The 20,840-nt window shown below is 36.7% G+C and overlaps 1 protein-coding gene across 1 annotated transcript in view; it reads left to right on the top strand.

Annotated features, from left to right (window-relative positions):
- THSD7A (thrombospondin type 1 domain containing 7A) overlaps positions 1-20,840 on the top strand; it is a 188,985-nt gene that overhangs the window by 59,021 nt on the left and 109,124 nt on the right. Inside the window, exon 2 of the mRNA XM_063152161.1 lies at positions 13,066-13,897. Coding sequence (XP_063008231.1) covers positions 13,066-13,897 — 832 coding nt within the window. The remainder of the gene's footprint in view (positions 1-13,065; positions 13,898-20,840) is intronic.

Genomic DNA, 20,840 nt, shown 5'->3' with positions numbered 1-20,840 from the left:
CCATCCTCTTTGCACCCTTCCTTCAGGCCTCCCTATTTTGTGGAACATTAAGTACTGCCAAGTTTTATCTCAGCAGTTGATGAAATGGTCCCTAAGTTTCTGCTGACTGTGAGAATTTGGTAACAGTCAAGATCAGATTTAAAACATTCTTTGTTAAGTGTAATGGCTGCCTTTAAAAATCTTGTAGTAATATGAATATTACTTGCATTTGCATGCCTTTCACTTAGAGGTGTACTTGGTAGAAGAAATACTGTGTGGTTTATCTTTACTGGATGACCTTCTAGAATTGTGGCTGGCTTTCTGGAAGAGCAGAAACAGAAGGATTATTTCATTTCTACCTCTCTCTACTTATTTTAATAGCAGCTATAACTGCCTATTATACTTTATGCTAAATTCTCTGGAAGTATTTCTCTTTCCTGTAGAGTTTTTTTTTTTTAATCTTCACTAGAATTCTGCCAGACCTACGTGTTGTTAGAACTTTTTAAAATTTTTTTTCTTTCAAAAATTAAACCTGAAGGAATTTCCTTGATAAATATCTGATTACTACCTCATGGTACATATTGTGTGAAATTTTACTTTAACAATGTCTGATGAAAATCTAAGGTTTCTTGAATGCTGAATGAGGATCTAACAGGAGAATAGTAGTGACAAAAAGTGGTACCAGAGGAGTAATCAATGACATTCCTCACTGCTAAATTCACTGCTTTAGCACAGTTTTCAAAGTAGCAGATTATTAGAAAAGACAGAAATTAATTTTTTGTTTTTGTCTTTCTGGAGACAAACATGCAGTTTGTCCTGATACTGTGTAGCTTTGCATGTGTGAGGTCTCCTAATACATTCTTTGCCTCTTGCCTTCTCTTAACTGGGAGGTTTCCCAATATAGTAATCAAATAAATCCTTCCAAGTTTACAGAAGGTTTAAAATTATGCCAAGAGAAATAGCAAAAAATCTTTGAGCATTTGCTAAAAGATTCTGCTGTTACTTATAAAATGACCTTTGTGAAGTAACTCTAAAATTCAAAGGTAATACTGGCAGTGGAAAGTGGGTTTTATGGTAGGAGAAAAGACTAAAGCAAAGGTTAGGTGCTGTGTTTCTGTTTCTTTGATGGGTGAGAGGAATTTTAAGATATCTTCTAGATTTCTGAGATATTCTTCTGGTGCAGTCCTTAAAATACATGTGTACATTTAATTTTTCTGTAACAGTGATTCATTGCATTTTAAATAGGACATCTTGGGTTCTTGTGATAGATCAGTGTGATAACATCAGCTCAAGTTCATGTATTTTTAAGTAGCAGTCCCTGCTGGGATTAATGGGGATTTCTGTTTAAAAGTCAATGTTATGATATAGTCTGCGGTACTGAAATAACTGCCTAGACTAATATTTCATATTACTTATTTTTAAAACAAAAATTGAGAAAATTACATACATAAAGGGGTTTTTCAGATATATTTCCAATATCACAAAAATAGACAAAACTGCTTATTTAATACAATTTTTCAACACATTTGCCAGATGGAAATAAGTGACTAAGTAATAGTCACTTTCTTGAGCTAATTACTTCTCCCAGTTATGTCTGAAAAAAAATGATTGATTACAGGGCAGTCAGATGTAGAGATTGCTTATTTTGCATACATTGCAGTGACAGGTGTCATATGGCCCTGATGAGATTTCTTCAAAACTAATATAGATCTATGCTTCTCTGATATACAGTGGCACCTGTATTTTGGGCATATCCACAAGACTTAGTTGCCTTGCATTCACAGAGTATTGAGTACCATGTCTGTATGATGAATGCACCACAGTTTTATGGAAAAGTTGCCATTTTAAATGGAAAAGGGGTTTCAAAGGAATTTGGCAAAATGCAGATGATAATGAATAATAAATGAACAGAGCATATGCTTGGGAGAATGTATCTCAGCAAGACATAAAGTCTTAGTGCACTTCAGAAGAGTTATGACTGAATTGTTATTTCAGCCCAAGAATGAAGCAAATTATATAATGAAATATTTAAAGGTAAATAAAGATAATTATATACATTTGACCCTTTGCATAATTTTCAGTATATGCAATTTCATTAAGTTTTCTTTGCTCCAATGAATTAGAAGAAAGCCAAAAGGATGACAGGTCCATTGCATTATTTAAGTGATATTCATTAAGTTCAGATCTGCTATTTTATTTCATTCCATTAGTGGCAAAGAATGCTATAAAGAGTCCGGAGGTATGAAAAACCTTCTTATTTGATCTTTGAAAATCTGTATTAACTCTCTTGTGGCCAAGGAGTCAGAGGGAAGACACAGATGAGAAGTGTACATGCTGTGCTCTATGAATAAGATTTCTGTCAAGAGTAAGAAAAAGTATTAGTTTATCATCTGGGCTTCTTGCTTTTTTATTAATACACGCTGTTCAACACAACTGGGATTTAGAGCAAAACTCCAGGGAAAGATATTGAGTAAACTGTGTGCTTCCAGAGACAAAATGACAGAACATGTATTCTTACTACTGTTTACTTACTGCACACAGTTTTTCCTTAATACCTATAATGGCCTTTAAAAATTCATTTTGTAGTCCTTGCTTTACAGTGAAGAAGCTGAAGTGCAAGGTGACAGAAGTGGTGCACATAGATCATCCTGCAGGCTAGTAGTACTGGGCTGGGACTGAGAACCAAAATCTCTTTATGACTTCAAGCAGCTGAACTGTAGTGTTTTCTTATAACCAGCTTCTGGCTACCTTGTCTGACATCATACCTTGCAGGAAGTCTGGCCTTTTAAACAAGCCAGTGTGCAAAGATGCTACATTTAATTTCTGGTTTCTGGTTCTAGTAGCCTTCCTGAAAAGCTGTAGCCAGTTTCTGAAAAGCTGTATAAGTGAATTTCTTCATTTCTCAGTGGAGGAGGTTTTTGACTTGTTTGCCCTTGGCTAATGTGAGTAGAGCCTGGAATTACAAACCACTGGGCTGGCACAAGCATGATGGCCTGTGCTGACAGGCATACCCTGTGGCTGCAGCAGCCTCACAACTAGCACTTCTGGCCATCAGCACCACAGCAGGAGGCTATGATGAACAAGGGAAAGAAATCAAAGGGCAGAAAATGAAACAGAGGCAGAAAAATAAAAGCATTCACTTGGTCTTGATGAAAATTGAAACAGAAATACTCTTTCTTTTTTTTTTTTTTTTGAGGCATCAGTCTGTGTGCACTAAAGAAAATTGCATTTAACAAACTGAATTGCAAAATTATTTATGATAGAAATTAAATCTGATTTAAAGTCTCTGTTAACTCTTCAATATGATTAATTATCATTAGATTACATTAGGCTGCACAAAAATAAACTCTCCTAACATTACCAAGAAATTGGTGCTGCAACACCTGCTGATGCCTGAATTGTCATGACAAGGACTAGTGGTGTGTTTACAATAGATTTAGTTGGGATTCATTCTGATGAAAAGTGGAGGGCAAGCCACTATTAGTTAAATTAGTGCAAAAATCTGCATTTCCTCGTATGGTTAGTGAGAACACTCATTGACAGTGTGATTTTCAGGTTATGTGAGTTGTTGTCTCAGCAGTGTTTTGGTTAAAATTTGCTTTCAGATTTGTGGATAAAATGAATATAAAATGCTTATAGGAAGAAAACAGTGAATCTTTGTTCAAAACCAAGGAGAAAACTTCATCCTAATCTATACAAATGAAATCCTTCTCTTTACTAGGCATTGGATTCTGAATTGATTTTCTCAGTAACCTATCTCTTAAAATAAGATTCTGACAGAGACGGAGCTGTAAAAGTCTACAGGGACATAGATAAGAATAATTCATGGTGATGTTTTTTGTTACACATATTATAGGGCTTTCATTGTAAAATGATAATATTTACTCATTATTACAGTCTGAATAATAATTGGGAGTAACTGCTGATTTCATGGATTTACTTGCAATTGGCCCTGCTGTTCATGGGATTGGTTTTTGTTTCATTTTTCTTTGCCTACTGTATATGAAAAAAATAGGTTCATTCCATTTGCTTTCTATCATTAAATTTCTGGCATTTCTATACATTTTTATCATTACGTTCTGGTAGCTTGGAGAAAAGAACAGTAAATTTAGGTTTCTCATATGAGTTCTAAAACTGATCTTAGAAGGTGGTGGAACACATGGATTTTCTTTATCTGATGTCCATGTATAAGTATTATTTATATGAGAAAGTTTGTACCAACATGTCTGCTGTGGTGTGTGAGCTGGAATTGATGGGAAGCTGGGAAGGTACCAGGGAAGACATCATATTTGCTCACCATATTTCTGTACCTTCTCCAAGCTCCAGTTCTTTGTTGCTGGGGTAGGGGCGTCTTTGGCCTGACTCGGTGCAGCTGCCTCACAGGGGAGAGGCAGAGCAGCTTTCAAGTGGGGATGATCAGAAGAAAACCAAAACAGACTTGTGGCAGAGATACAAGCAAAGGTTAATAAAACCTTTCATACATCTTACAAAGCCTGCAAGAGTGTTTGCTATGTATGAGAATCACCATTTTGTCAGGAGAGCGTTATCTGCTTTTCAGCCACCGGCGTGACTAGAGAGGCAACATAAAGAGAGCAATGGGAGGAATATGTTAGGATGGTTTAACACCACCTCTAATGAAACTAAGAAACATTAATGAACCAGCTTTATATGTAAACAGACTGTTGGCTAGAAGAAACTCTATTCAATATCAGAAGTATTTATTCCAACATGACTAGAAGCTCAAAGCAATGTAATTGCTTTGTAGAACATAGAAGCTCTGTTTTTCTTTAAACCATGCTGCTTCAATTAAATATTCCTTTTGTGTGTTCATTTAATATTCATTTTGTCTGCTACTGCTATACTATGTAAAGGGAAAATGAACAGTGAGAGGAATTTGTGCTGAAGAAATTTGGAGAAAGAACTGTTTTAAAACTGAATAATGTTTTGGGAATTAGCTTGAGTTTTTAATAAGCCTAAAGGAGAGGATGTCTTTCCAGGTGATAACAACAGCACAAAGCCAGAAATGTTCTGCACAGTGAGCTGTCAACCTTTCATGTTTGTTTATGTGCCAGTATGTACTTCAGAAAAACATGTTGCACTAGTCCTGCAAGCTGAAGGCTCTTGATAGCTTCGGTGCAGATAGCAATTTCCGGCGTGTTCCGCCACTGTACGGCCAAATTACTTGGGGCACAAATGTGTTATGAAAAGTGCGGATCCTGATGCAGTTTATTTTAAAAATTGAATATGTACTGCCAGAGCAACAAAATAAATATTAAACAGTGACAAATATAAGAAGGTGGTTGAGGTTTTTTTAATGTAAGTATTGAATTAGGTTCTCAGCCCTGGCTGTCTAGGGCAGATGAAGAACTACCATTATATTAAAAAGAGGAGAAAAATTTTGAGATAATTTAATTTCTTTAAGTTTGTTTTCCTTTCCTTTTTTTTGGTAGTGTAGAAATAGATACTTTTTAACCTCTCTATGTTTATAACAAATGGAAAAAGGAGTCAATTTCTATTATAGTTGTCACAATATTAAAGCACAGAAAAAACCACAGAGCAGCCAAATAACCTCTCTACCAAGTGAAATGTGGTATTAAAACTGCCATGAATTACAGCACAAGAAACCATATGAACACTGGGAAATCATGTTGCATTCAACACTTTTTTTAGGGAATATACAACCTTGCCTTAGACTCACCAATTTTCTGGTGTACAAAATTTAATTTCCTCTTTGCTGGAGGAAAATAAATATTTGGTTCTAGTAATTGTGAGGTTCTAATATGACAGTGCTGTTAGGGAAACACTGAATAACTGTGATGTTGATGTCAGAATTTAAAATGTTATGGTTACTCCTAGGTTTGTATCATGTGTGTTACATTCATGATTTTTAGAGAAATTGGAAAACAGATGGATAATGTTAATTACCACACCATGAATAGTATCAGGAACATGCATGAATGTATTTTCACAATGGATATTAATAGAGGAAAATAAAAATAAAAGGGCCCACATTTTATTAAGTGCCTTAATAATTATGTGCACACCTAGAAAGATAACTAAGAGGCTGATTTTGATATGTTTGGATGTGCTTTTATTCCACTGTTTGAAGTACTCTGGAAAGCTGGGGAAACAATGTGCAATTTATAAACTGGTTTAATTTACATTACTTTTTAGTGGTATTTTTTAATATTTCATTGTTAATTTGAGAAATTTCAAAAACTTGTTCTTCAGATTCTGAAATTCTTTTAATTGCACTGCGGCTTACACTTTTCCTTCTGCTATTAGAAAATAAAAAAAATTTATCTAAGAGTTAAATAATTTGTAGGCATATTTGATACTTCATTATATTCCTCTGAATCACAGGTGTTATGTTTTATTATGTTAAGAACCCTTTCTGTTTTTATCTCTCTTCTATATCCTAAATCCCTTTTCTTTGATGCAGACACTGCCTTGTATGTTCTTTTCAACCTCTGAAAGAGGAGCCAAGAAAGACAAAAGCATTAAATAGGAACGGCAGTCAAGGTGATCCATAGCACTCCTGGAGGGGAAAATTTGCTGGCAAACAGAGCAGGCAGCAAGTCATACAGCACCCAGGGAGCCCTGCCATGGCTGGGAAAGACGCAAAAATAAGGTTTTGTCTATCAGTGCTCTTCTACTGTGCTGGCACTCCCAGTGGTATAAATTATAGAATCTGTCTGTCCAAATGCGGCCAGCATGTGGTGTTGGCAGCACGACAGACTCTGTATTAAAAAAGAAAAAAAAAGAAAAAAAAAAAGAAGCTGCCAGTAATTGATCTAGAATTACAGCATTTTGCTGTATTACCTTTTGCCAGTGTGACAGGCAGTGTGTCTGTATCAGTGAGATTGTTCCCTGTCTAGACTTCCACAGTTAGCTACTGCCTGTGATAGAAATACTTCGTTGCAGCAGTGGTTGCTTTTCCTTTGTGTAAAGCAAATATAAATAATACAGGTATACTGTACCAAATTACAAGATGTGCTTATATTTTAATTCAGCCAAGCAGATCTGCAAGTGATTTAGGCTATCTGAAGCTGTTGTATTCTTAGTGACCTGCTGTTCACCCAGCTCTTTGACCAGCTCCACTATCAGGAGCTGCAGTTTGCATTCAGTGTCATTTTCTGAGTCCTTCAAATACTTCTTGATCTGTGTCTTTTTGACCTCTCTCGAGATTTACTGCTTAGGATTGAACTCTATCTTGTAATACTTGTCTTCTTCTGACTCAGCCCTGTATCACCCAGTTAACCTTTTTTGCCCTCTTCAGAACCTTTTCATGATACAAAGAAATTTGAGGTCTCCAATATTAGGTAAGGCTAGCTTGTTTCTGAACTTAGAAAAAGTAGATATTTGCTAATCAGTCTCTCAATAGTCCCATTAAATACAATCCTCTCAAAATGCTGAAAAATAAGCTGCTCATTGTCTCATGCAGTCTGAGTCTCTCTCCCTGGCATTAAACTGTTAATGCTACTTACAGGCACCAAACCGGTAACACTAAATGGGTCAAAACCAATTCTCACGGAAAGTACACCAAAGTTCAGTTCAGATCAGTGCAACCCTCATTTGTTAAAAATGCAACTAATGTCTTGCTCAATGCTTTAGGATGTGTTTGGAGTTTCATGTTTGAGGATAGTTGGGGGATTATTTTGTCTTTCTTTGTATTTCTATGAGGAGAAGAGCTCAAGGGATTTTCACATAGCCTTATTTGTCCTGGATCGGAGTTCAAAGTAAGTTCTTTTTAAAACAGAGATAATTTTAATACCTGAAACAGTATTAAAATTTACTATATTAAATATACTATAATAAATACAATGATAGCTTACCTTGTTCTCAGCTGCAAAACTGTCAGTGCTTTAGTGGGGGTTTAGTTTTCAGTTTTCAACTCCATTGTGATCAGTCCCTGAAATTTCAGAAAAAAACTTGCATGAATGGTTAATTCACTTATGTTCCTGCTCTCTAAAAAAATAAATCTTAATCCTTCAGAAGCTTAGAGGGAATCTTCATATTGTATTTTACAGTAATCTCTTTAGAAGACAAAGAATTACAATTGACATTTTAAACTCAGTAAGATTCAGTGACAGCTCCCAGAACAAAAAGAAGCAAGCTTCCTATTTATTTCTGTAGCTGACGTTTGTGAAACACTGATTAAATTAAGAGTGCATAAATGATAGTATTTTCATGAAACAAGTTCAGCTCACTACAGGCAAAGTATGACTCGTTCATCTAAGTATGTTTAGAAGAAATCCAAAGAGAAGCTATTTTGCATTCACAACAGCAGCCTTTTTCCCCAGTGTGAAATGGTTTGAGTGCACGTGCATCCCTTTGGCAAGGCGGGTCTGGATCAGCACACAGCAGGGACAGCAGTGTCTGTGTGAAGGCTGCTTCACTGGGAAGGAGAGAACCTAAAGAATATTCATAAAGGCCAAATTAAAATATTATATAAAGCCTTGATTAGGCTTGACAGGTTTCCTAAAGACATTCTTGTTGTTACTAGAGCTTAACATCAGCAGAAAATTTGTGAAAGGGCAGCCACCCCCCACCTCCTGCAACCTTTAAGTAATGGTGGGTGAGACTCTGCACTGTGTTCTTTCAGTCTGAATTGCATATGTATGTTACTTTAGTTTCTATGAAATGAATTTTATCCCAAAATTTCATATTTACAAACACACTGGTAAATGTACTACCCAGAATAATGATACAGTCTAAAAAGCATAGTGCAGGTAACCTCTGCGTGATTTTCTCATACTTCTGAGAATCATTCAAAACTTTAAAGTGGATTAGCAATACTTTGGGATTCATGTCTTTGGTTTTTTGGAAAAGTCACAAAGCCCCTTTACTCAGTTCAGAGACATTTATTTTCCTGTTTTCCTGTGATTAATTTAAAAGGACAACCGTGCCTCACCTTGAAGCTTGCAATGTTTTTGGGGCCACTTAAGTTAGAAGTGAATTACTTTAGGCTCTTGATAATTGGGAGGGAGATGGGTAGTTGTAAGGAAAATTGAAGAGAAACCTCTCCCTCTCTTTTTGTGATGTTCACATACAAATGCATAGCAACAACATTCCTCAGCAAGTGCTAGGGGTTGCCTACAGTGACTTGTGGGTACAGGGAAACGTTGGTAACTTAATTGAAGATTTCAAAGTGCACAACTGAAAAATAACAGGAATATTGGTTGATGTGGATGGCAGAAATAGTTTTCAAAAGAAAAAGAAAATGGTATTTCTCGGTATAATTTTGGTCAAAGCAAGTTTTATTAATTCAGCTGGAAATACATGAAATGATAATCTTTTATTCTTTAAAAACTAAAGAAAGAAATGAAATACCAATTCTCCTTCATCCTAAATAAGATGAATTGATTAAGCTATTGAAATTGCTTGGATATTCATAGGTGTTTTGAAAATAATTGATTGGAAATTAGCTTGATACTCTTGTTCTTAATGACTGCTGAGTCTGGAAGTGTTAGGGTTGAGGTCTTTTTTCTTTATGTTTTTATTTTTCTGTATATTCCATAATCTCAAAGGGAATTGTAACTGATTGAGAAGAATGGTATCAGTTGTTTTTTGGTTGTTTTTTTTTGTTCCTGTACGTATTACAGCATGCATTAAAAACCAAATATTCATCCTTAATTCTATCACATAGACATAGAAAAAGGGTTTTAGGTTTGTGTTTAAAGTTTTCCAGGTTAAAAGAAACACAAACAAGCAGTTGATTAGAGCATGTGCTGATAATACCAAGGCTGTGGGCTTGGTCCCCAGATAGACCATTCAGGAAAGAGTTGGACTTGATGATCCTTGTGGGTCCCTTCCAACTAAGAATATCCTGGGATCCTGAGCATAGGAAAGAGAAACCATTTGAGTGAGAGGAGGGAATGGAGGGAGTACATGGCCAGGACTGCAGGGCCAGAGGCATCTCTGGAGGCCAGACAGCATGGGACAGTTTCCTGCCACTTAAAATCAGTGAAGACTTAGACGGCAGGGAAGAATGATGTATTTGTGTTTTGTTTTGTGTTCTGCTTTCTCTTTAATACCTGCCCCCTGCCCCTAATTTTAGCTTTCCGTGCAAATGAAATTTGGTTTGGTCAAGTGTGGAAGCACTTTAGTTTTTTGAGGAAGCTCACTGAGGACAAAGTTTAAACAATCCTTGCCTCAAAGCTGTGATTCCCTTTTAGAACCTGTCATAGTCATGTAAAGAAGTGTGGAGTAGAGTGAAAATTTAAGCTTTTTTTCACTTGCAGTCTTTTTCTCTAAGCGGGTTATTTTGTCTTTAAACTTAAAAATCAGCGTAACGTAGATAAGAGGGAGGGTCAGATACATCACTAAGAGCTCTGTGTTGATATGCACATGAACATAGAATTACTGAGCAGCAGTCTGCTCAAAAGGTTGCATCAATGTCGTTTGTTGGTACTTACCTATAATGATTTAATACTACTACTATAACGATTATACTATAACACTACTCACTATAATGATTTAATACTACTACTACTACTTCACAGTATGAGCAAAATAAGGCAATGTTCTACATTAGTCTATCTGTGCATCTCATCATTGTTTTGTATTCAGTTCCAAAACCAACATATTTATAATCTAATGAAATAACTTTTTTTTTTGTCCAGTTAGCAGTCACATAACAGAGTTTTTGTTCATATTTACGTTTCCAAAGGCAGTATTTACTGCATCAAGACTGAGATTCTTACAATTTTCAATAGTGTAAACCTGCCTTAGAATTGGATTGAAGATGTTGATGTTTTTTGTAAAAACAACTGTGTCTTTTAGGTACAATGTGATTTTTTGACTTGATGAATGGAGATGTGATAGAGTCCCAAGTGGGCAAATTTTTCATCTGGGGTACAGTAACAACCTGATCTTTAGAAAGAGGGATTTTTTCATTGAACACACAAACCATACACAAGGTGTAATGACATGGTAAGGCAGAAATTCATAGTTTGCAAGATGAGCAATTTATTTCAATCACGAGTGTTTTTTGTATCTCTGCTCTAATTGAGGATTTTCTGCAGTCTTTATTTTTTAAAAAATGGCAGGTGTTCAAAATGGCATCTCTCAACTCAGTGTAAATACACCCAAATTAAATACAACAAAAATTATGTAATTTGTGGAAGACTAGTTAAAGTAGCGCTGTCTTGCTGAAGTGGAAACTGAAATGTGTTTATATTTAATGTGCATTAATTTTTCTGGATAGCTAGATAGTTCTTGGCAAGTATAATTCAAACTTAATTTGCAAAAAAATGTAGGGATTTTCCATGGGCTGAATCTGCCAGCTGCAATGGCTATTTTCAGCTGGTTAGTGCTCATTCTCAGGGTTTTAGAACTACAAGTGAACTGTTCAGCCACAGTGTTCACTTGGAAAAGAGACAATGAGGAGCACAGGCTGAATGTATAGCCTATCATCAGCCCATTCCCAAACTGGTGCTGAAGTTAATGCTGCATAAACAGATTAAAATTGTGTGGAAGGCAATGAGAGTTTTAAAGCTCGTGGGAATCAGTAATAAGATGTGGCCACATATTCCTTCAAGTCATTCAATAAGAAGATGTTGTAAATAATTTGTATCTGCCATAGTTCATTTCACTTATTCCTGTGCAGTACCAAAATTATGCTGTTAACCTGCTTTGAAAGTAGTAAAGGCTCAGCCTGGCTTCTTCAACAGCTTTGCTCACAGAAATAGTCTTGTACAGGGGTCATTCAGGTGAATGAGGATTGTCTGGCTTGGCCCCAATTTCTTTATAGGACAGAGACTTCCTCAGTCAGAGGAAATGTCTTCTGTGTGATCAAGTGTCTGCAGATCGACAAGTTTTCTTTGATAAATAGTTGCAGGGTTTTTTTCTGAATTGCTTATTCTTTTGCTCTTATGTGGTAAGTCAATGTACAGTGTGTATGAGGGGAGATCTTAAAAAACCTTTAAAAATGCAGGATTTTTTAACCTCTGGCTTGTGAATTTCATGTTGAACTAGGTGAATATTTCAATTTTTTATAGCAGAAAAACTGCATCACCTTTCAAGGATATAGCCTTTTATTTATTTTTGTTGACATTTCTTATAACAACATATTGCATGTCAAATAGTTACCCTTAGACCTTGGAGATTAAAGGAAATGGTAGGAACAAGTTAGGTGTAAATTACTCCTGGGGACATTCCAATTGGGCACAAGAGGAAACTCTTACAATGAGAACAATCGGAAGTTGGAATATTCTCCCCAAGGAAGTGATAGATTCCTCAGCATTGGACACTGTTAAGTTACAGTTGGACAGGGTGCTGAGCCATCTTGTCTAGACTGTGCTTTTGCAGAGAAAGTTTGGACCAGATGATCCTTGAGATTCCTTCCAACCCTGTATTTTATGATTCTGTGATTCAATAGCTTCTGTTATTTGGAGAGTTACCAGCTGGTATGTCTCTGTCTTCAAGAGTTTATTCTATTCTATAATATCACAGATTGTGTGGAATGAACATTTTTTAACTAGATTTTATTTTTTATTTTAGTTGTAATAGAGGAAAGACTAGAAGTGGCCTACTTGAAATCACCACTGTTTTTCAAAATGTATTGTGTAGTTGTTCTCATTTTGGCATGAAATATGGAAGGAAGAGAAGACAATATTAAGTGGCATCAAGGTAAAAGTGTAGTGCAATAGAAATGTGAAGAAAAAAATTAAACAGTCCAGGAAAAGTTATTCAAGTGGACAAGAGAGATCGAATTCATGCCTTCAAGGGAAGAGCTTTGGCTCCTACCTTAGCAGCAAAAACTAAGTTGTGAATGTGATTGCTTAGTTCATTGTTTTCTAATGTGATTAATTCATGTGTATGTTGGATATTCAGGATATTCAATATTAAATATTCAGTGTTTCTGGGATAAAAAGTGAAATGTATCTCTAATCATAACAAGATGAAGAGAATGAAGATGTAGAGTATGTAGATGTAGAGTAATCCCATGCTTGTATTCTCAAAGTTTGAGTTTCCCCAAGGATTAAATTCTTAGACATATAGGAAATGCTGAGAGCTTGCTTTTGCCATATAGCAGAGAAATAACTTGAGTGAACAATGTTGGCATCTTCTCTTGTTTTCCAGGTCCATGGGGGAGATGCATGGGCGATGAGTGCGGCCCAGGAGGCATCCAGACGCGAGCGGTGTGGTGTGCCCACGTGGAGGGCTGGACCACGCTGCCCACGAACTGCAAGCAGCCCGAGCGGCCGGACAACCAGCAGAGCTGTTTCCGTGTCTGTGACTGGCACAAGGAGCTGTACGACTGGCAGATCGGCGGCTGGAACCAGTGCCGGCCCGTCCTCTCCCGCAGCCACGAGAAGCCCCTGGAGTGCCTCAGAGGGGAGGAAGGCATCCAGACAAGGGACATCACCTGCATACAGAAGTCCAACGGGGTTCCAGCTGAGGATGTCATCTGCGAGTACTTTGAGCCGAAGCCGCGGCAGGAGCAGGCGTGCCTCATCCCGTGCCGGCAGGACTGCATCGTGGCCGAGTTCTCGCCCTGGTCCGAGTGCTCCAAGACCTGCGGCAATGGGCTCCAGCACCGCACCCGGCACGTGGTGGCTCCGCCGCAGTTCGGAGGGTCAGCTTGCCCCAACCTGACGGAATTCCAGATGTGCCGGTCCAGCCCGTGCGCTGCTGAAGAAAGCCTGTACAGCCTGAACGTGGGACCATGGAGCGCGTGCACGGTGCCCCATTCCAGACAAATAAGGCAAGCGAGGAAACGAGGGAAGAACAAAGACAAGGAAAAGGACAGAGAAAAGGCGGTTCGAGATCCCGAGGCTCGCGAGTTAATTAAGAAGAAGAGGAATCGTAACAGACAGAATAGACAGGAGAACAAATACTGGGACATACAAATTGGGTACCAAACAAGGCAGGTCACGTGTACTCACAAAAATGGGAAAACTGCTGCTCTGAGGTAATCACTATTTATGTTTGCATACTTTAATTTTTATCTGTTCAAATTAAAACATGCATAAGTAGATTCTTTTCCATAAACCCAAATCTCAAAATGAAGTTCATGCTATTTCCACTTCTACATCCATCATCAAGCTCAAGTATTTTCTGTGATGTGAAACATGCAAACTGTGCTGGTGTACATACTAAGCATCACATACATGTGCAGTGTTAAACTGAGCTAGTCCCTAGCCTCTCTTTTTTATATAGATTTCCCCCAAATGGTTGAAGATACATGTCAAATGTCTGCTTTGTTTCTGTGGGTTCAGGCAGGCGTCTGATCTCTAACAAGTCATGCATTTTTCTAATAGGTGATGTAGAGGATGGGCACAAAGACTAACAGGAAACTGGACTGAGTCAGACTTACAGTAAAAGTATAAAACAAGAGAGAAGGATGCACGAGAAAGCAGTAGCTACTCATTCCAGTGTATTTTTTAATATAGATGAGCATGAAATATTGTTTGTCCCTCTTGATTTCTGTGGCAAAATTTCTGAAAGGGAGACTGTAAAACCTCTTTGTTTGTTCCATGTACTTCCTCTATTTCTTTCTCATCTGTGCCTTTATGCTGTCTGCCCTGGTTTTCTTCTGATATTTCTTTTTATATCTGGATTTATTACTTTACTTTTCAAGAGTTCTGTCAATCACTGATGTTTTGATAATTCTTTCCACAGTCTTCTGGATGCATTTTTAAAATTGTATTACCTTTGATTTGTTTTTTCAGGCATTATCTTGCTAGCTCAAGTATTTCTTTCCTATCCCCCAGAATGTTTTTATTCAATTCAAAAAATCTTCTTTCAGTCTAGTCTTCCTTTCTTTGATGTGATTCTATTTCCTGTCCTCTCGTTCAATGCCTGATTAATCAATTTTACTTCAACTGTGAAATGACTAGGATATCTTGCTGAATGAGGCTGACAGTCATTGCTGCTATGTTAGTGTTTAGGAACTTCTTTCAAGGTATTTTATTTTTGAGTTTTTGTTGTGCCATTTAAACGTTCTATCACAGAACATGTAATTCTTCCACCTTTTCAATTAGAAACCCAATAATATCTTTTTTTTCAAGTGTAGAAAACTTTTTTTGAGTATAATTTCTTTCAGGAGATGATCGAGCAGTGAAACAGGAAAACAATGAGTTCCCTGGTTTCAGGAAAGAACTGAAATGCTTGGGTTGTTTAGTTGAAGGAGGGACATATGGGTGGAAATGTGAATGAAATGCCTATGAGTATGTAACAAGCCATCAAAAGGAAGAATGGAACAATCTATTCTCTATATTATGGATATATTGAAAAAACAATAATGGGCAAATCACAGCAGTGCTGAATGAGGCTGGGCTTCTCAATACTGGGAATAGTGAGACCCTGGAGAAAATTGCTTGGGCCATGTGTGTGGCACCTCCATCTTCAAACGTATATAAGGAAAGGCTAGAAAAATGCATGTGTCAGTGATGACACAGCTGGAGTAGCTCTTGATTAGGGAAGAGGGACTGACTGCATAGTCTTTTTGCAGTCTCTTCTAGGTCTGGTTTTCTTTAGTTCTTTAAGATTTTGATCCTCACTTCGATGAAGGTCTTCACAAGAAATCTTAAAATCAGCAGCTCAGGTAGTCCCAGGTGTTGGCTGCAGCACAATCTCATTGTTGGTACAGACAAAAATGCCTTTACTCCTTCCTTTTCCAGCCTCACATCATGCAGCCCTCACTGTGCCTAGCCCAGGAACATCATTATCCTTTAAATACAAGGAATAATTTATTATACATCAGTTGCTATCAGATAGCAGCCAGGCACTTTTTTTGAAAGTCCCTAAGTTTTTGAAAGGTTAAGGAAATTGTTGAGTAAAAAAAAAAGGGAGGAATGACACAGTCATGCCAAAGCTCTGATAAATGGTAAAAGAAAGTAAAAGTATAGCTGGAAGTCAGTAGTATACTTTACTCATCATCTTTTCACTCACTCTTGAATTCACTTAGATCACCAGCACTGTCTTAAGTTCAGATACCACCGTGTCTTGTGCAATTTCAGGCTGGTGCAGGGAAGTGAATGAAACCCTCTTGCCTAAGGCAGTGAAACAATTGATAATACAACGTAGGATCAATTCTTCATAGAAGTGAAAATTAAACAAATGATGCAGTGGGTATTTTTATATCTAATGGAAAAAATATGTTTTAATTACACAAAGGATTTTTATTAGTCTTCACATCAATTTTAATATAGAATTTTTTTCCAGTTACATAGTATAAACAAGAAAATTTGGTGAAATGACTCATGTGAGAAATTCTGGTGCTGATAACATAGCTTTTAGAGACCAATGTATATCAGCTGCATATCCATTTGCATCATTTATGCTGCACCCTTCACTAAGCAATCAAATGCTTTATTCTATGACTGCCATTCCAGAATCTGAAACAATAGAATTATTTTTCTGCCCAGGGTGTCAATGCAGCCAGCTCAAATGATTTTATAATCCCCATCACATAGTAACTGTGTTACTAAATAATATAGACAAGTAAGGTGACTGGAAAACCTGCCGTTCTCATGTGAAATGCTCTTCAGCTTAAGTAGTCCATTTTCAGTGAGTTTTGACTTTAGCAATCAGAAACAATCAGCCCCCTGGCAGCATGACTGAAAGAAGAATAAAAACCCTCAGGCGAGGAATATTTTTTTGCAGAGATAGCAAAATTGATATATTATAAAAAGTGCTTTAAAAAAGAACAACTTTCACAAAGGTGCTACAGAGAAAATGGTTCTGTAACGCTGTCAGCAAAACTTCAAAAAGGCAAAATTCTCTTGACATATCAGCACACCAGGCATGGTAAAGGGAAGTGAAACAAGAAAATCAAAGTTTAATTTATATACTTTATTGCTGAGTGAACAATAGATAGTCTCCCGTGAAGGATGAAATATTGGATTTTGTATTGGCCGTTCTGCAATAATGTATGTGTTACACAGCCTGTGTTTGCTTCATGTTCCTCTTAGTCTGAAATTCTGGTGGACTGAAAATATTTGAAAAATAGAAATGTTGAAGGAAAAAACAAATTCTGTAATTAAAATGACTTTTCTCTGGACAGGTTACAAAATCTGGGCAGCACTGCTGTTAGTGTAGAGGACAAAACTTGATTGTCTGAAATGTTTTCTCTTTGATGAAATTGGGGTTTACCAAAGACAACTGTTAGACAACAAGCTGGGTATGTAGAGAAACATAGAATGTATGAAGAAGTTGATTTTGACTTGCAAACCTGTTTGTCCTGTTACAAGTTGTGATGATTATGCCTCATGTTAAGCCTATAATTTTCTGTTGTAATATGGACTCTGTTGCTGTTGTATCTCAAACATTTAGTCATAATTTTCTTTGTGAGCAGACTTTTGTGGGATAGTTTAGCAAAAAATGTTTGACTGATTTGTACAAATTGTACAAGTCTAAGAAAAGCTTTTTTTTAAAAACTGCTTTTAATTCATACAGCCTTTTTACTGAAATGCTTTCTTGGGACCCCACTAGATTGGGAAGTTTTGAAGGACTTGATCATAGTCATTTATAACTGTAAGAATATGGAACAGAACTATAGTAACTTTTTGAACTGTATGTTTCTGTGCTTCAGCAAAGATTTTGAAATCCAGTGACAAAGCACATCATGTTCCCCTGAAGCAGCTGCTCCATAAGTGTGGGGACAGCCTGTCACTGCTAAGAGTCACTTAACTCAAATGGCTGGAAAGGGGGCTGTAGTTAAAGCAGTTCTTCAAGGATATAGCTGCCTCTTAAAAAAAAATTTCCAGAAATTTCTGCACTGTTTCCTTTATTTTTCTATGTCCTTTGGATATAACTTGTTATCTTGCTTAGTCTGGGACCAAAAAAATTCTGAATGGGGGAAGAATGGAGGAGATCACATAGGAAACCATCCCCAGCAGCTCTGGTTCAGTCCCCATAAATGGTTAATACTCTCTTGACAGCACCACTGTGGGGGAGACCTGTATGTGAAGATGAACATTATTGGTGACCTAAATGACCTGAAGTAAGAATTCAAGAAAAAACAGTAGAATTTTATAAATATTCAAAGCTTTTATTTCTTTGTTAGAATATAACCATATGCAACTACACTAGTGGAACAAAATGAAGGGGCAGAAAAGAATCCAAAATTTAAGACATGCCAACCAATAATTTAGCAGATTGTCTTAGCCTTAATGCATTTGATCATATGATCATCTTTGATTTGTTTCATATCTGTTCATCTGAGAAAGTAATTTTTTTTCAATTATTTTAATCTTCTTCACTGATTCTGTGCATTCATTAATGCATCTAGAAAACTATATCCACATCTTGTAACAAATTTAATTGTTTTGGAAGTTGTCATAATAATCTCATTGCAGTGCTTTACTAAATTTCAAGTTTTGGAGAGTTTGAGCTTCTATTTATTCCAATACTATAGTTGAGACATGAGAGATGACAGTAGGACCAAAATGATTGAATTGTCTTGCTGATGTTGGGCATATAATACTTAATTTGTCATCTTACTTCACAAAGACGTGTATCTGTTTAAAGCAGAGTCACAATATTCACTAATGGCCACAGGTGCTAAGCTGAGTAGACAGAAATGAAGGAATTTGGAAATGGCAAATTAAGTATTTAGACTGATGAGTGAATAATACTCAAGATATTGTCAGGAAAATCAAGGAGAGAGAATCTCGTCCTCTAGAATGGCGTTTTAGCTTTGTTTTCTTTTCCAGGTCCTTAAACCTCTTAACCCAATTCTCCCATTCCAAATCATAAAATAAATGTCTGTGTTCACTTTATGGACTTTCACTCCTATAAATTATAAACTATGTGAAGGAGGAAAATAAAAAACCAAGCCAAACCATCACAAGCCTGTTGCTTTATTTATGCCATTGATTTGGAAAGCAGACATGTCACCCAGAGGAATATGCTGTCAGCAGACAGAGAAAAGATTCAGACACACAATACAGCAGCACAGTTTGTTGGGCCCTGTAGTGTATCCCTTGCTTAAAAAAAACATCTTAAGAGATTTTCTGTACTTCCCTGAGCCCCTCCATGAGGCAACAGGCAGAAAGGGGGATGTGTGTGAAGGTGGCAGGGGTTAAGGTGCATAACTTCAAGGAGATGGGCTGCAGAAAGGTGAGGGGAATAGCAATGCAGAGAGGATGGGTTGTGGAGATGAAGGAGCATAAACAACCTTTTTTTGTTACTGAGGACCAGATGAGAGCATGTATGTCTGCCCCTGCTTTTTATGTTACTGTTGTTTGTAGAGGAAGCCTCCAAGCTCACCATACTGTGAGGATTTAAAAGCCATAAGTGGTTCACTCACAGAGCACCTGTAAATATCACAGACTTGGATAATGAGCTATACACAGTCATCTTGATTCATTAATTTGGAATTATTTAGAGCACATTCTGTTAATAAAAGGAGAACAGGGAAGAAGAAATTAATGTTGGATGAAAACCTTCTTGATAACTAAAAACTAAAGGGTTATTTTTCAGGTGCATTGGGATAATAAAAATGTAAACTCTTATTAGAGAAACAGGATGCAAACACTGCTTTCCTATAGTTTTCCATTATGCCTTTAGAATTTCCATGAATTTGAAAGTAGAATCATCCTGTAGTTTTTTATGTGATTTTGGTGGAGACAGTAATTTCTGTGGATATGCATAATATTATTCAATGGGTGTTCCTTTCTATTGTAAGTACCTGCTCCATCATCTTACTGAGGCTGCTGTTTTGACAGTGTCTTGTCAGTATTGCTACACATTTGACATACCATGCCCAAATCTAGATTTAAGATGGAAACGTACACACCGTGCTGAATAATTGAAACGGCAATGAATGATTCCTTTTTCCACATCATATTTTAACCTATTTTCATACAGTGAACAGTTGTTCTGCCACCTAGATGTATGACATTCATATATTTCTGTGCAAATCATCAAGATTGGGTGCCTTTCTGGTATATAGTTTTTATTCAAATAGATGTAATTGTCTTCCTTAGCAAAATATAATAGGCTATAATGTAATGAGGGCTGTACTCTATGTTCTGGTAATCTTTTGTGGCAATAAATCCTATGAATGAATAAATAATTTCCTTGAATGAATGCAGTGTTGAATTTTCGACTTCAGTCTAGAGATTATGTTGCACAGTGGTAAATTGAATTAGGCACTGAGATCTTTAATGAAGATGCTCCTACACTATATTTTTATGCAGCTTTTCTGCCTCGTTGTCAGTTAATATTAATTGACCTCAGTGTGATAGAATAAAAGTTAATCAAGGAGTATTTTTCTAAATTTTTGGTTTCCTATGCTGGTGTTATATCATAATCTGTAAAGAGTCCTATAGGGAACAAAATAGAATGTATTCCTTTTTTAGATTTATTTTGTGTTTTGGTTTTGTTTGTTTTTTTATTAAACTGCTAAGCATGGTCTGGGACTTAGAGTATGCCCTTGTTTTCTCAATCAGCTTAATAAAGTTATGGTAAGGGAGCCTGTGAATTGAGCATCCTCCTGGGACATATTGTCCCTCAAGGTGGAAATGCACAGGACTCACACACAGAAGCCACAGCTTCCCAGAACATCAGGATTGGCTATTTCAGTGCCCAACTTTCAGCAGTCCCACTGGAAATAAAATGTGTAACTCACCTCCTGATTTTGATCACATTTTTCCAAGTGCTGGACAATGCAATGGAGCCAGTGTTACTGCCAAATCTAAGCATCAATATAGGGACCAAATATAAACTAATGCCTAAAATACAACTAATAGTAGTAATATAAATGTCAGTAATATATTTCTTTATATCTTAATGTTAATACTGCATATGTTATTCGTAAAGTTTGGCATTTAGTTTATTTTTTCTTTGCTGACAGCCCTGCGAATCTAGCTGTTATTTTGAGTCAAAGTAGATTCTGATTAATGCTA

This window comes from Melospiza melodia, chromosome 1 (assembly GCF_035770615.1).
Source record: "Melospiza melodia melodia isolate bMelMel2 chromosome 1, bMelMel2.pri, whole genome shotgun sequence".
NCBI classification, from domain to species: Eukaryota; Metazoa; Chordata; class Aves; order Passeriformes; family Passerellidae; genus Melospiza; species Melospiza melodia.
This window is presented reverse-complemented; position numbering and strand designations above follow the sequence as displayed.